Genomic DNA, 17,556 nt, shown 5'->3' with positions numbered 1-17,556 from the left:
AACTCTCATTGAGTTCAGTGGGAACAGAGCTAGGCCTGCACTGAAAATGTCACCCTCCTGATGAGTAATGGCTAATATTGTCCTTTGTAATCTGCTTGCTTTCTAGAACTTGCTGGGAACTCACAACTTAGGCAGAGTTTATTACGAGCCGATCAAGGACAGACATGGCAATATCCTGATAGTTACAGTAAGAGAAGTAGAGACTCTCTATTCATTTTTTAATGGTAAATGGATGCAAATATCCAAGCTACAAAGCCAGAGAAAATCCCTTTCAACTCCCGAGGAGCCAACGGCATTAGACATCTTGCTCATAACGATCCAGGTAGCACTTTGCTTCACTTACTTTATGTTATTAATTTTTAAAAGCCTGTGACTGTGAGCATGCTTTATGGAAAAGTCTTACAGGTTTTAGACCCTGATCCAATGCCCATTATAATTCATGGAAAGGCTCCCATTGAGAGTAAAGTCTTCCATTGCCTTCAATGGGCATTGGATTGAGCTCTTAATATGACAAAAAATAATAAGATTCTATTGAAATGTAATAGGGTTCTATAGAAATGACTTTAAAGACCTATAGTATATATAGGAGACTGATATATTTTCTGTAGGTTTTTGGAACCATGCTATAGAATTGTATAGCAAGGGATGTAATTCTCTCTTATAGGATGGCTCTGAACAGCTATAGAGAAGCTACCATTTTCTATTATAGACTATATGATTTTTCCATCAGAGATTGATCACTAAAACCAGGTTTTATTTTTGAACCCAGACAAACTCAAGATTCTGGGAGGTGCTGAGGGCCCTCAACTCCCAATGAAATCAGCTCCCATTGAATTATCTCCAGACCATATCCTCCCATCTGTTTTTATGTCAAATTCTCAGTGGACTTCAGTGGTGGAATGACGCCAAGATATTGGAGTGATCCTGCAAGGTGAAGAGCACCCCCAACTCCCATTTAACGTCTGTGAGTTGCGGGTGCTCAGTACCTTGCAGAACTGTGTCTATTAAAGTCACATCCTTCTGTTGTCTCATGCACATAACTCATATTGAAGTCAAGAGAAGTTGTGTGTAAGTGACAGCAGGATATATCCTACAGAATGATTTATCAATATCTCTTCTCTCTAAACCTAAGGGATCACCTCCTCATTGGAAATACTTCCAGAAAAGTTATTGTCTTAGCTCTGTCTTGGGTCACTTCAGCTAGATATTGACTACTGTGGCTAATTGTGATTTTATGGTCATTTTCTTGGGTAGTGACTGTGTACTTTTGTGCACCAGAAGCTGACCGGTAATCATATGTACACATTGCAAGGTTTGGGGTAAATTAAAAGATTTCCAAATGACAATAAAACATACTTGACCTGGTGCTTGACGTACTATATAAAATATGTCTCACAGGTGCAAAAAAATCCCAATCTGGGGAAAGGTTTTATATCAGGAAACGCAAAATACAGGTCCGATCAGGTTTCCACAGAGATCCTAGTGGAAAAATTTCCCCCTAATGGTTTGCACATTCCTGTGTAATGCCCTCCCTTTCTTGTATTACATGTTGAATCATCAGGCGGGTATTTTGTTCATGAAGTGCTCATGAAAATGAAGATCTAATTCCACTAGTTAGAGCCAAGCATAGCACTGGCAGATAATGTGATGGTTCCAAGGGTGAAGACAGAGGGCCAGGTGGCTTAATCCTTACTCATTGCAGAGGGACACATTACTCAGGATGGCCGTCAACTTCATTTATTAAGATAGTCTTTGGGGAATGCTATACATAGCCCTGTTAATATCTGCTAGCTACAGCAAAGAGAACATCGGTGCCAGTCCTTTCCAGGCTCTTTTTGATGATAAAGTTCATTGTGTTGAAAATGTAGTGATTCATTTGACAATACATTTTACTTTGGTACTATACTTGACAACCTGGTGCACACAGAAAACTCCTCACTGATGTTAGTAACTGTAGAAAGAGTTCACTGGCGACTATGCATAAAAGAGCATGGAGCACAGATCAGAGAGGAGAATTTTGCTTTAGGACTGCAATATGCTTCTTATTTTTATATAGTTATTGTTTTACAGCTTACTCCTACAAGGTGCTGAGCACTCTGAGCACCTGATCCACCAAAACATTTAAGCACATGCTTAACTTTAAGCACGAATAGCCTCAGTGCATCAAGCTGAACGTTCCTAACTGCACGAAGATTGTGGCTGTGCCTAGAGTTAAGCATGTGCTTACATGTTTTTCTGGGTTCAGGACACTCTTAAAGCAAAAGACCTGCTATAAAAACATTAGCAGATCTCTCTTCTTATCCGGGGGAAAAAGGGCATTTATATGAAGGAATGTTTCTGTTCGAACAGGAAACACTTTCCTACCACAAAAGAAGCCAGCAGCGCCTCCCTCCTGGCTTGTATCTGGGTTACCTGAAACTCTGCAGCTCCGTAGATCAAATCAAAGTCCTTGTACTGCAAAAGCTGCCCAACATTCTGTGTCATGTTAAAATCCGAGACAACAGCAATGTTTCCAAGTAAGTGATTTTTTTTAAAATACTCATTAGTTTAAGACAGTTGATCAAACTTGAAACTCAAGTGCTAATTGTGTGAAAATATGTACAGTTTATGTGAGCACCAAATATGAAATCTATATAAATAGAAAGAAAAGGAGTACTTGTGGCACCTTAGAGACTAACAAATTTATTTGAGCATAAGCTTTTGTGAGCTACAGCTCACTTCATCGGATGCATTCAGTGGAAAAACTGATGCATCCAATGAAGTGAGCTGCTCACAAAAGCTTATGCTCAAATAAATTTGTTAGTCTCTACGGTGCCACAAGTCCTCCTTTTCTTTTTGCAAATACAGACTAACACGGCTGCTACTCTGAAACCTACTATATAAATAGAAACAGAAGATGCAGATAACTAATAATTAATGCTGATAGTCACAACAGTACTGTCAATAATTGCATCACATTGAATAAAGAGAAATAAAGTGAACTCAGAGGTTTGCAACCTACAAAACATTGAGCACTCTGGCCCTGAGATAACAAGAAATTTAGGCACTGAGGCATTGAAGTCAGGAGGATTGCATACCCACATAAAGATAAGCATGTGCTTAAGTGCTTTGCTGGTTCAGGACCAGAGCACTCACCACCTGCAGAGCCCTTGGAATATAATATTTATTTAGTTTATGAATTCTACTGTATGCCCCTTATCGACCATCTGTCACGTTACTTGTTAACATTTAGAGCTAAATTCTACTCTCAGTCATAATCCCATTCAATCTATTGTTGGTTGAGCAGGTATAATTGTCAACTAAGTTTTGCACAAACTGTGTACCATAGAGCTCTATATTGACCTCAAATGTGCACATGCTTACGTCCATCTATCTGGTATACAGAGGGCCTGATCCAAAGCCCATACTGGTTGAAAATCCCATTGGTTTCTCTGGGATATGGCTCAGGCCCAAAGACCCCAATCCTGGGGCTCTGCCTGGGTCCTCCAACATGACTCTGATGGTAGGATCAGGACCTAAAGGCCTGATCCAATGGGAGTCTTCTTATTGACCTTCAGTGGGGGAATGATCAGGGCCTAAGAGGGTGTTAAGTCAGTTTAAAATATACTCTGATCTGTGATACCTTGTTTGTAACCCCCTCCTGCCCCTAAACGATAAAATAGATGATGACTCAAAAAACACATTTGTTCAAATGCTGTCAGCTCTGGATGTGCTCTCTGTTGGGTCAGCACATTCTTCCTGGTTCTGTCTCCACAGTCCTCACCCCTGGGACAGTGCAACAGTGCATTTTCTTTCTTCCTCTGTTTGTTTTGTTTGTTTGTTAGCCCACATGGTTCCATCAACCAGCCAAGAACTTGGCAAGATTCAAATATGGGCAGGACATTAATATGGATAACAAGACCATCCAGCATTGTAATAGTTAATCCTAACAACAGTTTTATATTACATTACATCTTTCCCCTGGTAAACAGGGCAGAAACTAGTCTCCTCTACTCCCCTCTGTCATTTGCTGTTGCTTCCATCTGCTCTGTGGTGTTCAGCTTGACTATTCTGCCTAATTATAAGGGTTCTTCTTAAAGCATCTCTTGGGCATCCTCGTTTCCTCACACCAGATGGTTTGCACTTGACAGCTTAATGTGGGAGACAGTGTTGGCATCCAGGGTACATGTACCAAATATATCCAGTGCTTCTTTCTGATTCTTGTGAAGATGAGCTGCTGGTTGGTGTTTTCTTGGATCTCTTAATAACATTTTTGGAAGGGATGCAAAACCTCACGCCTCAGGGTTTAAAACAATCTCTACTATTAGGAATTAGGTTCAGACCTTCACATGGGGCCAGATTGCCCCACACCTGCCTATTGTGGGGTTTCCTGCACCTTCTCCTGAAGCATCCAATGCTGGACGCTGTCAGAGATAGGATACTGGACTAGATGGACTATGGGTTTGATCCAGTAGTGCCATTCCTATGCTCATCTGCTTTAGAGCTGAATCCAGTTCATTGGCTGCATTCAGTACCGGAGATGTCTGCAGCTGATCAGACATTGAACTCGCCAGTAAAAGCAGCTGTAGACCAACATATGTTTTAAAAGACATGGAATGGAGTTCTTCTCCATGAAAAAATCTTGCTGAAATGTTTTGAAGGCAGTCGATTTTCAGGTGTTAGCAAGGAATGGTCAGCTTGATGTACACGTGCTAGAAAAATTAAACAGAAAACTTTTTTAGGTTGGTTTTTAACCACAAACAAGCATGACTGCATCATTTTAGAACATTTGACTATTTTAGGATTAAACCCTCAACAGATCCCAAATGCATATATTGTAAATTCTTCCTTGTGCACTGAACTTTTGTTATATTTCTAATTTTAACTTGACTCAACATACAGAGATGAGTGGGAATGGCTCCAAATGCTTTCTGGCTTGGAATCAGTGGAAAGTGTGGATCATGCTTCAGACTGCCCTACTCAGTTGTTCTTCTATGAGCTCCAGATGGCAGTGAAAGCTCTCCTCAAACAGATCAATCTACCTCTGCGACAGGTATTATGCTTTGTGGCATTTATCACTTTTTTTTTTCAACTGATTCTTGGGAATATGAATGAAATCTAAAAACTGTATATAGTTCTACTAGTGATTACATGTTAGAGTTGCAAAAGCAAAGCAATCAGAAAGAGTTTAACTAGGGTTATTTTAAGTGTATTGGGAATATCATCTGGTAAAAATCACCTTTAGGATAGCATGCTTTCCTGGAGTATATGAATATATAGGACTAAAACACTCAATCAGCAGGGCCAGTTTTTCAGTAGTCTTCCTCATTTGCATTTGCAGGCATATGCTTTTGTATTTGTGCAACTGCATGCATGAGCAGACAGGCACTTTTGCACACATATCAAGCAGTAAGGTGTGCCTTTATCCTACTTGCAAGGGCAAATATGTATTTGCCTATGGCCATGGAGAATATGCAAATGCATGTGGCTGCACCTGCAGCTATTGTAAGCACTTATAAGAAGACCAGTTGAAAGTTTGGCCCAACGTGTACTATTGAGTTTAAATTCTTTTACATCCAATGGAAATGTGGTGCTTCTGAATACGTAGCTCCAGTCTTTCAGACTCACTGCCCTGGAGGCTGAAATCCTCTACCCATTGAATAGGGATAGCATAGGCAGGACCAGTGCAAGCTTCCCTACACAGTGGATGAAATCCTGGCTCCACTGAAGTGAATGGCAAAACTCCCATTGACTTCACTGGGGCCGGGATTTCACACAGTGTCTCAACTGAGATATCGCCCATTTAGGTGAGATCATAGGTGAGCCTCCATAGCCCATTCAGTCCTTGACCTCTGCTGATGCTGCCATTAAAAATGCCCATTAGGGCCAGCTGTAGTAGTGGAGACCTGTCGAGTTGGAAATGAACTAAGTTCCAACACAAATGCATTTCACATCGGCCATTAAGCAAGCCTATAGTGTGTTTATAATTTATTTTTCACTCTCACAACGCTGCATGAAGTAGGAATTTACTGTGGTTATACAACAAAAGACACTTATCCAATTGTAAACCACTGGTAAGTGGTTGCTACAAGTCCACCTCTGTGCCCAAGCCATGGGAGATATGGGTCTGTTACAGCCCCTGCAAGGGACTCTGGATCTTTAACTTAGGCTATAGCTGCTCATTCTTTTAGGTCCCCGATTCAGTCCCTGGTGAGTTGACCAAAATAGCAGCAGATGCACAGTCACTATGGACCAGATTGCCTACCCTTTACTTACACTTGTGCTCAGTTGCTCACACAAGTATTTGCCCTGACTTCAGTGAGGCTACTTGTATAGAAATATACAATGCATGGTGAGTGAGGGTATCAGAATCTGGCTGTATGGCAAACTGAATAATAAAGCAAATCTGAACAGGTAAAGAAGTTGCTGGAGAAAGGATAGAAAAGATTAAGAGAGAAGCCAAGATGTGGCTGTGACGGAAGAAAAAAATTAAAAACCATGAGCCTGATTCTTATTTGCAGGAAGGTCACTTTACCTGCTCTAGCAATGTAAAAGAGGCCTTACAGTGGAACTATATTATTGGTATACTCGCTTTAAAGCCTGTTTACACTTCAGAGAGATGTAAAGTGGCCTTAGTGTAAATGGGAATCTAGTCCAACTTTTCAATGAAACTTTTTTATTAATACTGAAGGGCTGGGTTTAGGCCCTACACAGACCCTGTGCCCATGCAAAATCCAAATAAGACCTAAGTACATCCAAAATTAAGACTTTCTCATAGACTTTAAGGTCAGAAGGGACCATCATGATCAACTAGTCTCACCTCCTGCACATTGCAAGCCACAGAACCTCACCTACCCACTCCTGTAATAGACCCTAACCTCTGGCTGAGTTACTGAAGGCTTCAAATCGTAGTTTAAAGACTTCAAGTTACAGCGAATTCACCATTTACACTAGTTTAAACCTGCAAGTGACCCGTGCCTCATGCTGCAGATTTGCGGCCACTTCCTCCCATTTCAGAATCCTATACGGGGCTCCATGCTAGTGGGTCCCCAGGCAGACTTGGAATGCTCATGCCAAATTATTCACTTTATAAAAAACTAATGGAGTTCTACTGAAATCAGCGGGGACTGGGCAGAGTGTAAGTCAGAATTCAATTTGATCCTTAGGCCCCAGTTCAACTATGTACCTCAGCACATGCTGAGCTCCATCTCCAATCAATGAAGCACTTAAACACATCCTTACAGCATGTGTTTAAATGCTTGGCTGAATCAGGACCTTAATTGTGGATTAAGGAATTTAATTTTGGATTCAACAATGGTATATAAGTGTTGTTATTTATTATTTGTATTGTGGTAGCACTAGGAGACCCAATCATGGCCCAGGATTCCCTTGTAGCCTGCACCGTACAAATACAGTGACAAAGACAAATACAAAGACAGTGTTTTCCACGGCAGCTACACAACAGCCTTCATCCAACTACTATTTGTGCCGGTTTCCCTTCATGCAGCACTTGCTAAATCTTTTCAGTCCTGTGTTGGGGGAAGGGGGGTTCGCATATTTCTCTTAACCAGTCCTAAATTGAATCTTAAAGGCTTTTAATTGAATCCATTTTCATGTTTTCACATAATTATACAATCATAATCTTGAAAAGCATAGGGCATGTGATCATTTTCTGCCTAATAAGAAACATAAATGTTGTTTTCAGGGGGGTTGTTTGTGTGGGTTTTTTTTTTAATGTGGAACATTACAGCTTTAAAGCCTGATTTTATGTAGCAACATTAACCCGAGTTTAAGTCCCCCTAATATTTATGTTTTATAAAAATTCCGAGCTTGATGTTGTGCACGTTTGCTTTAATGTTTTATACCATTTGGGGTGTTGTTTATATAAGTGCCATGTTGTAACTCTCTCCCACTTCTTTCCCCGCGCGTGTCCCTCTGCAGGCTAAGCACTTCCGTCTGTATACACAGGAGGTGTTGGAACTGGGTCACAATGTCTCCTTTCTTCTCCTGCTCCCCGCCTCAGACGATGTCTGCACTGCCCCAGGACAGAATAATCCTTACACCCCACATTCAGGATTTCTTAACCTCCCTCTTCAGATGTTTGAACTTGGTATAGTAGCTTGCTTCACCTAGAAATATTAACCTAGACTCCTTATAATAAAATCACAAAGTTGTATCTGTTTTCCCCCTTGTCCCAGTGGAGAGTCAATAAATCACATGATGGCTTTGGCAACAACACTACCTATAACTGTGTACAAGTTATAGAAGGAGCATAGGGGCTGGAGTATATACTGTAGCCATCATTATTGAAATGCAAAGCATAGAGCAAAAGCCCACAGTTATCAAGCATAAGTCCTAGTCTATTATGGAGGAGGAGGATGCGGGGGTGGGGGGTTATACTGCTCATAAGATGCCAAACTTGATATTCTGAGAGCAGCCACAAAAATGTCTTTATTCTGAAGTGAGGTTGGCATCATCGTGGAGAAGAACTAGGTCAATGGACAGATCTAGCAGTTTTATAGTGCAGAATTATTGCAGCTTTTGCTATAGAGGATCCTACTCAGGGCCTGAGACCCGGCGCTTTAAGGATGTTCACACATCAGGCCCATCTCTTTGCTTTTCATCCTGAATTACCAAAGGGCCCAGTGCTAGTATAGGGATGCAGCAAAATCCCCATGGTGAGGCGAGAAAGAATCCTGCATCATAACCACTTTGATCTCCCTGTCCCACTGCAGTGCATGCAGGGGTGGCATTCTGTAGAGCGGGGTCTCCTGGCTGACTGATGGCAAAGGAAAAGATGCTCCTGACAACCCTTTCTCTCAGCTCCCTCCATGGAGCGGAGGGGAGCAGCCCCGAGGATCTCACAGTAAGGTTTCAGAGAGGGGATAAGAGAGCAGCTACTGAGCCTGACACATTTGCTGGAGGAGAGATACGGGGGAAAACCCAGCCCCACTCTCCTGGCCTCTTTCTGTTTCCTCCTTCTCCCCTTCTGCTCAGTCTCTTTGGAGGGAAAGGCAAGAGAGGAGCAGCAATGGACAGTCCCTGAACCCCAGCAAAAGCTGTCACCCCAAGATAGGGAAGGGCAGGAAAGTGCATTCATGGTGGGGGTAGAAGGGCTGCAGTAATTGTGTGTCTCTCAGGCTGCATTCACTGATCAAGGGGGGGCTACATCAGTTGTGTGTGCAGGGAGAGAGGGGAGCTCGTATTAATTGGGAAGGGGGGACTGCATTAGGAATTGTGTATGGGCGGGTGGGGAGGTAGCATGAACTGAGTGTGATAGGGAAGAAGGAACTGGATAGCAAGAGGCTATGGGAGGTTAGGAAAAGGGAATCCCTGCCTGGGAGTCTCCTGGGACACCAAATACAGGAAGAGCTATGCCTGAAGAATGGTCTGTTTTGGGGGTAACTGGACAGAGACCTCCCCTTCCTCCATAGTCCTTCCTCAACCTGGTATCCCATAAGAAATCCAGGCAGGGACTCTCTCTCTCCAAACCTCCCAGGAGCCAGGATAAGAACACTGGTTCCAAATGTTGGAACACCTGAATGTTGTTGCATGTTTGGACCAGAAACAGAGACCCACTTTTAAATATAAAATTGTTTTGAAGGATGTTTTCACCCTGGGCGAGTCAAGTAAACCAGATTTCACTCTTTAACAGGCCTCCTTCCCCTCACTGAACCTCTACCAGGCCACAAAACTGATTTAGTGGTGAAAATTTGGACATCAAAAAACATGAATGTTGCTTAGGGTGCAACACACAACAAAGCACACATGTTCCGCATTTTGGTCGTTGTCCCATGTCTCAGTGGTTTGGGCCACACATTGGCAAGCTTGAAAGTAGAGATTTATGAACACACTGTTAGCTGCAAGATAGAATATAGTCACGAAACAAATAGCCCAGGTTCAATTTCTCTGTTTTCATTCAAATATATAGTGGATGTGAATAGGGTCACGCTTTTGAGTCTAGTCCTGTACAGACAAGGGTCTTGTAACAAAGCAGCAGAAGGCAAGGAATGTGAGAATGCAGTCGATTGAAATATAAGGAAGCAGGATGTACTGAGATTACATTTTATGCTACTTGTGATTCAGAAATAGAGAAATCAAGCATTCAGGTCACAGGTGTGTTATCCTCTGTCACTCAGTTGAATCCCCAATTGAATCTATTTTGGCTTCTTATCCCAGCACCTCACAATCTTTAATATATTTATCTTCACCAGGCAAGAAATTTTATCCCCATTTTGCAGATGGAAACCGAGGCCAAGATAGGTTAATTAGCTTGCCTGGGGTCACACAGGGAGTCTCCACAGTGCTAGGCTAGGGCTCTAACCCCTGGACCATTCTTCCTCGTGGATTCATTTCTGCCCTTGCTAAAGCTGAGTCAATTCAGATACAGAGCGCCAGCTCACTGCTGTTTTGACTAGGGTGGAGCTGTGTTCTTTCCCAGGAGGATGTACAGCTGTGTTATTTCCTAGGCAGTATTCTAAAATTCCATTGGAATCAGTGTGGTGGTAAAATAATAGATCAGACAGGTAAGGAGAGGATAACTCAGCATCTTCAGTCAGGCTCTGGGTACAGACCATGTTGCCCATGTGAAAGGAGAGAAATGAACTCGATTTACTTAAGTGCATTCACGTTGGCTGAAATTCCCTCCTGGACAGAGGGCCTGTGCCCCACTGAAACCTCACTGTGTGATGCATAGGTCCTAGGCAGGATTGAATCTTGCCTCTTATGCACTCCATAGATTAGTCATAGACCAGGGTGAGGCAGTGTGCGACAGCTTGCTGCATGCAGTAGGGAAATGGTCACTCCTATGGCGTCCTGGCTACCCAGAGAGGCTCCGGTCATGAGAATGTGTAATATAGTGGAGGGAACAACAATGAAGGCTAAATTTTACTCTTTAAATAAAAAAGTAACCAATCCTATGGCCGAAAGGCGATGATACATTCTTTCTGATTTATTACATACGTCTCCCCAACATTCTATCAAATGGCTGTGTTTCACATCAAAAATATTAGAAGCTTCCATTCCCCATTAGCTGGTGGCTACCAAATATATAATTGCAAAACCACAAAAGACTACGTTGAAGTAACATTTGTTAAAGTAACATTAAAGGCTCTGCCTTAAAACCACAAAGACTAGGAACTTCAGCACTGAAGCTGAAACCATGGCTGTAATTCACACAAGAGTGCAGCACATATGGCATATATGCTGTAAGACCACACACTGTTCAGACTAGATCTTGGCAATATCTAGAGACAATGAGGGGAGAAAGCAGAGCAGAGAATTCTGTCTTTGACTCTCCATTTTCTGGGGTTTTTGGGTTCAGCTTAGACCTCTATTATTCTACAAACAAAGTTGTTGTAGCTTGATTTTCTATATTTCTATCATGTAGTGTGCAAAAGAGAGAAAAATATATTGTTATATTTTTGATCGGAACACAGGCACAACTACCCCATCTCTAAGTCCCCTGCCAAATGGTTAACAAACCGTTCCGTAACAAGACAAAAAGTACCTCACTACCATACCAAGATATGTACTATATGACTGAGTTTAGTAAAGTACCAAGGAAACTTGAAGTCCTCTGATAAGTTGTAGGGACAGTACCAGGTCCCTAGTAAGCAAGAGGTTATATTCTGGGTTTCCTTCTTTCTCCCTATGTCTGAATTTTCAGGGGATGGACTGTGAGGAAAGACCCCGAAAAGCATAATTGTTCAGCCCAAATTTGGGCATTTTCTGAAATACAGGGTATGTAACTGCAGTGATCGACACTTTAATTATTGCCCTCAAGTTAGCCTTGCTTGAGTGAGAGCAGGCCTGCTCAAGCTGCTGTGTCCATACTGGTTCTCCTGTATGGCACTAGGACTTGTTGGGACATATCCCATTGTTCTTTGCACTGCAGTAAGCTCTCCGAATTCTCTCTCAGTAAATTGTGGGTGAATTTGTAAGTCCTTTTTGGGCAGAAGAGGAGAATTGTGGGAAGACATTGGAGGACTAAAGTTAAACTCATCAACATCATCAAGGCCACCTACAGAGACATGAAGTTCTCTGCAAGGGTGAATAATTGTCAGTGATCGGGATGAGGGTGGTCTCGCCCAATGGTTAGAGAAGGAGTCAGGTGTCGTAGGCCATGTGCCAGAGCCAAAGACAGAAATCAGAGCCGCGGGTCAAGGCTGAGTTACCTGGAGTGAGGCAAGGCAGGAGCTATCGCAGCTGTGGGCAAATGCTTTGAGCAACCACTTAACTGTTGCTGCTGCTAGGCCTAATAGCAGGTTTGCCGACTCTTCCAACCAATCAGGTGGTGTCACCAAATTCATTAGGTTGCCCAGAGTCTGGCTATGCTGCAGGCCCTGATTTCTGATTATTGAGCAGTTCTTTGTGGACACTAGTGTAAATAGAGCTGCATTTTATCTCCATTGTTGTTTGGCATAGCTGTAGGCTGGATAATGAAGTGTATTAGCCAAACAGACAATGGTATAGCATGGGTACATAGCAAATGCCTGGAAGACCTAGACTTTCCTGATGATATCACGCTATAAGTGACACCTCTGGAAAGCTACAAAGGTAGACAACCTGGCAAAAACAGCAGGCCAGGCAGGGCTCAAAATCAGTTACACCAGAACAAACATCCTTGAAACCCAGACATCAAGTGATAGAAGAATCAGGTCTTTATTATTTATTTCTGGTTCAACATGTTCCATCAAGAATTTTAATAACTGTCTAATTAAAATTTGTGTTCAAGAAAGTAGGGATTTCAGGAGCAGAATGTAATACTAATTATTTTTTTCTCTGTCATTTTCACAGTTCATTTTTGCTGTTACAAGGAGAAATTTATTAGTCTGTATTGCCGCCTTTCTGCTGTCATAGAGCTGGATTCTCTGAAAACCCAGCAGTCCCTAAGGGAAGCAATTTCAGACAGGGAAGTTGCTGCTGCCAAACAAAGACACCAGCAAGTTTTAGACTATATACAGGTAACAGTCTGTGTCTGAGTAGACCAAAGAGATTTTTAAGGTCTATAATTTGGAATCTAAAAGGAGAATTATTTGTAGACATCGTAAAAAGACTAGTGGTGTCAACATTTTATTTTTTATGAAATTCCAAACCCAGAGCACAATTTCTCCAATGGTTGTTTTTATAAAAGAGATTTTTGTAATGGATAAAATCAAATGACAATTACACTAGAATGTTGTAAAGAAATGTCTCAGTTTGGGTTATAGAACTGACTCCCCTCCGTGTGAGGGCAGCCAATGCCAAGCACAGGCCATTAGTCTGGCTCGTAGTGTCTCTCTTATTCAGGACATACATTTTTTTCTCATTGGCAGGTTGCAAAGAAAAAAAATGAAAGTTGTGTTAAGGGCACATGCTATAGGAATAGATCATTGTCAATAAAAATGATCTGAAGACAATGTGATCCAATGACAACACAAAGAACCAGGCAGAGGCGGGTTATCTGTGTGCTAGGGGGCCTTTACACCAGGGTGACTCTTGCAAACTATTTTGGTAACTAATACTCCCTGGTTGAAACTTATGACTCTTCCACAAAGCATTTATGGATATGGTCCATCTACAGGACAGGACACAGATCAGCTGTACAGCCCTTACACTCCCGCAACTCAAGCCTTCTCCAGTTGGAATATGGGCTGACACAACTGTTCACCCCCTCTGTAGAGATTGGTGGCCACTTAAATCTACATATTTATGGACCAGCTGACCATGTCTCTGCTGATCCTTGTCGTGCAGTCAAATCCACCTTTGCAGTAGCCTCTTTGGAGCTGCTTTGGACCTTAGTGTTACTTCACACATGGTGGCATATCTCACTGTGCTCCCACTTTAAAACTGCTTTCTCCCCAAGTCCCTCCACACTCTCACACTCAGCAGAGCCAAATTGGTCCAAGTGCATGAAATCTTCTCGGGTTGCTGGGGGAATGTATGTATTTTGCATGAAGGGTGAAATTCACCCAGGAGCCCCAGCAGGTCTCAAGCATTAGGACCAATCTGGCTCTTCTGAGCATGGGAGTGGGAAGGGATTTGGGTGCGGCGGGGGGAGAAGCAGTTGTCAAGTGGCAGCGAAGTGAGACATGCCACCCCATGTGCAGTAAAACTAAGTTCCAAAGCATCTCCAAAGAGGCCACTGTGTGTGTATAAAATTGCAGGGAGAGCTATAGATGCAGCAACTGTCCCTGCTGCTCTAGGGTGTCTCAGTTCACATATATATTCTGAAGAAAACTCAGGAGAGTACTTTAAACCCCCGTGTTTTGTACTGAATTATAGTGAAAACGTATTAGCCTTGTCAGTTTTCCTCTCAAATGAAAACCAGCTGTATTCCACCTATTGGCAAAAATATCTTAGCCCACCACATACTGCAATCTTCAGTGGCAACCACAAAACCGCAAGAGCATTTGTGTGATCCCAGATCTAAGACAGTGTTGAAGTTACTACACAAACCAAACATTGTAAAGAGCAAAGGAGTATATATAAACGCAGCTCTGAAAAGGAGTCAGAGGGCAGCCAAAAAGAAAAAGAAAAAATAGCAGATAAGGTACTTGGAGTCTAAACCAGCATGGTAGTAAGAAAAGAAATGTGTAGGCATATTCTCCAGCAATTAAGCTGAAATTGCAATTAAGTTATAATTTATATACTCAAAAAGAAAAGGAGGACTTGTGGCACCTTAGAGACTAACAAATGTATTTGAGCATAAGCTTTTGTGAGCTACAGCTCACTTCATCGGATGCATTCAGTGGAAAATACAGTGGGGAGATTTATATACACAGAGAACATGAAACAATGGGTATTACCATACACACCGTAACCAGAGTGATCACTTAAGGTGAGCTATTACCAGCAGGAGAGCGGGGGGGGGGCGTAAAAACCTTTAGTAGTGATAATCAAGGTGGGCCATTTCCAGCAGTTGACAAGAACGTCTGAGGAACAGCGTGTGTGTGGGGGCGGGGGAATAAACGTGGGGAAATAGTTTTACTTTGTGTAATGACCCATCCACTCCCAGTCTCTATTCAAGCCTAAGTTAATTGTATCCACAAAAAAGAAAAGGAGTACTTGTGGCAGACAGTCCAGACAGTCTCTACGTAAAAGAATAAATGGACACAAATCAGACGTCAAGAATTATAACATTCAAAAACCAGTTGGAGAACACTTCAATCTCTCTGGTCACTTGATTACAGACCTACAAGTGGCAATACTTCAAAAAAAAACTTCAAAAACAGACTCCAACGAGAGCCTGCTGAATTGGAATTAATTTGCAAACTGGATACAATTAACTTAGGCTTGAATAGAGACTAGGAGTGGATGGGTCATTACACAAAGTAAAACTATTTCCCCATATTTATCCCCCTCCTCCCTGCACTGTTCCTCAGACATTCTTGTCAACTGCTGGAAATGGCCCACCTTGATTATCACTACTAAAGGTTTCTCCCACTCCCCCCCCCCCCGCTCTCCTGCTGGTAATAGCTCACCTTAAGTGATCATTCTGGTTACAGTGTGTATGGTAATACCCACTGTTTCATGTTCTCTGTATATATAAATCTCCCCACTGTATTTTCCATTGAATGCATCCGATGAAGTGAGCTGTAGCTCACGAAAGCTTATGCTCAAATAAATTTGTTAGTCTCTAAGGTGCCACAAGCACTCCTTTTCTTTTTTGCGAATACAGACTAACATGGCTGCTACTCTGAAACCTGTCAATTTATATACTGTAATGCTTCAAATACTCTTAAACTGTATAAGAAGCCTAGCTCATTAAATGTGACTGGCCAGGTATCACAGAAGATACCTTATAATGGTATTGGGGAGAAAACCGATTGGCTTTACATTTTAGTGAAAATATTCTCTCTCCTCATGCAGCTAGGGGATGAGTTATGGAATGGAAATCTAGATTCCTCTAAGCCAAATGGGTGAGGAGCATGCTAGCTGATCAGCCAATCACATTGACCTCTTGGAGTTACACTGAGACCTTGAAATGAGATGGAATTATCTTGTCAAGTCCCTTTATTTCTCCACAGTTTGAGATAAAATAGGTGAAAAGCTCCACTTCTGAAGAAGCTCTGAACCACTTCTCATTACCCTTGGGGTGACATCCCAGTCCCATTGAAGTCAGTTGCAAAACAATCATTGACTTCAGTGGAGCAGAAGATGACCTTGATTCTTATTGTATGTACTGCTTGCTGCTTCTCTGCAACTTGGGAAACAATCCTGACTTGGTGTAAGAGAATGGGCCTGGCACAAAGAGCTAGAATTCTGGGATGCCATAAAAAGTGATGCAAGTGACATAATGGGCCTAATTCTCCATTGCCCTGTGCCTTGTGCAGCCACTTGCACTGATGCCAAGCATCGGCAAAATCCTCTGTGTCCTCACTTTGTGTTGGTGGAGATGATGGCACAAGGGGCAGGGCAATGGAGAATCATGCAGGATGGGTGCAATTTGCACTGCTGTGGCACTGAGTGTGCCACTTACACAACAATGGGGCAGAATTGGAGGTTAAGCAAGAAGGGCAACCAAAAGAGAGGATGCATTGAATTGAAAGCCCTATGCAATCTTCATTTGCAGCCTCCTATTAATTGATTCCCGCATCTGAAGCCCCATTCCACATTCCCAGCACGGAAGGTACCACTCTCTTATGCACACTCACTGATTCCCAGTTCAGCACAAGTTACATTATTTTATCACTCACACCCTTTCACTGACCAGCTCTCCCATTGCTCTTGCCATCACTGCAGAAAGTTGGCTACTTTGGCTTCAAGGCATCTCCATTTAAGCAGCTTTAGTGCTATCCCTTAGAACTCAGTCATGCTTTATGTGAAGCAGCCTGCATTGGAAAAGATGTGGCAGCCCACTTGAAGTTCTGGAAAGGGACCTGCATCACAGGGATATTGCACCCACGGCTACATCCCTTCAAATGGCCGCAGCAGCATCCATTCCGTTATCAAAGCACTTACATTGATTAAAAATAACCACTCAGTTTCACTATCAAAAGACATTCTTCACTTTAACAGGTGCCCGTTTTCCTCTCTGTGCAGACACTTAAAGTCACATCCTGCTATCGATTTATCCACACGCCTCCCATTGCCTCAAGAGGAGTTCAGGGCATGGAACTGTCACACAGATCCCATTAGTATTAATGAAATGGATGCGAACTAGAAAGGCTTCCAGGGAGAAAGCGGGGGCTTTCGGGCTATTGATCCAGTGCAGATGCTTTCCCTCTATGCGTAATGAACCAGTGTGCTAGAGGTTTTGAGAGGGGCATTTTCTTTTATTGAAACCAAAATAAAAAAATAAATAAAATCTAACATCTGACCAGTGCCCATGATGAAATCTGTTAGTGGATTCTGTCCAGTTCTCAGCCTACAACTGTGGCCTTCATTAACATTGCCACCACAATAATTAGCCCCTTGTCAGCTAACTCAACTGATGGGTAAGGAAATTGAACTGCACCTCAACTAGCCCTACAGGTGGTCCCTTCAGGCCAGTTTTGAGGCCCTTTGGCCCAGTTGATGGAGAAGGTCAAAGGGCTATCATCTGTGTTGTGTCTGTTTGGTAAACAGATGAAGGAAGCCTTCATTCTCCAGCCT

At 42.5% G+C, this 17,556-nt stretch overlaps 1 protein-coding gene across 4 annotated transcripts in view; it reads left to right on the top strand.

The window, feature by feature from the left end:
• Positions 1 to 17,556, top strand: part of ANKFN1 (ankyrin repeat and fibronectin type III domain containing 1) — a 153,809-nt gene that overhangs the window by 125,995 nt on the left and 10,258 nt on the right. For all 4 annotated transcript variants that reach the window (XM_043497334.1, XM_043497335.1, XM_043497333.1 and 1 more), the window contains 5 exons: positions 107 to 322; positions 2,350 to 2,516; positions 4,882 to 5,032; positions 7,921 to 8,089; positions 12,778 to 12,944. In XM_043497334.1, coding sequence (XP_043353269.1) covers positions 107 to 322; positions 2,350 to 2,516; positions 4,882 to 5,032; positions 7,921 to 8,089; positions 12,778 to 12,944 — 870 coding nt within the window. The remainder of the gene's footprint in view (positions 1 to 106; positions 323 to 2,349; positions 2,517 to 4,881; positions 5,033 to 7,920; positions 8,090 to 12,777; positions 12,945 to 17,556) is intronic.

The sequence above is a fragment of the Dermochelys coriacea genome, chromosome 14 (genome assembly GCF_009764565.3).
Source record: "Dermochelys coriacea isolate rDerCor1 chromosome 14, rDerCor1.pri.v4, whole genome shotgun sequence".
NCBI classification, from domain to species: Eukaryota; Metazoa; Chordata; order Testudines; family Dermochelyidae; genus Dermochelys; species Dermochelys coriacea.
The sequence above is the reverse complement of the archived record's forward strand: the minus strand, read 5'-3'. Positions and strand labels throughout refer to the sequence as shown.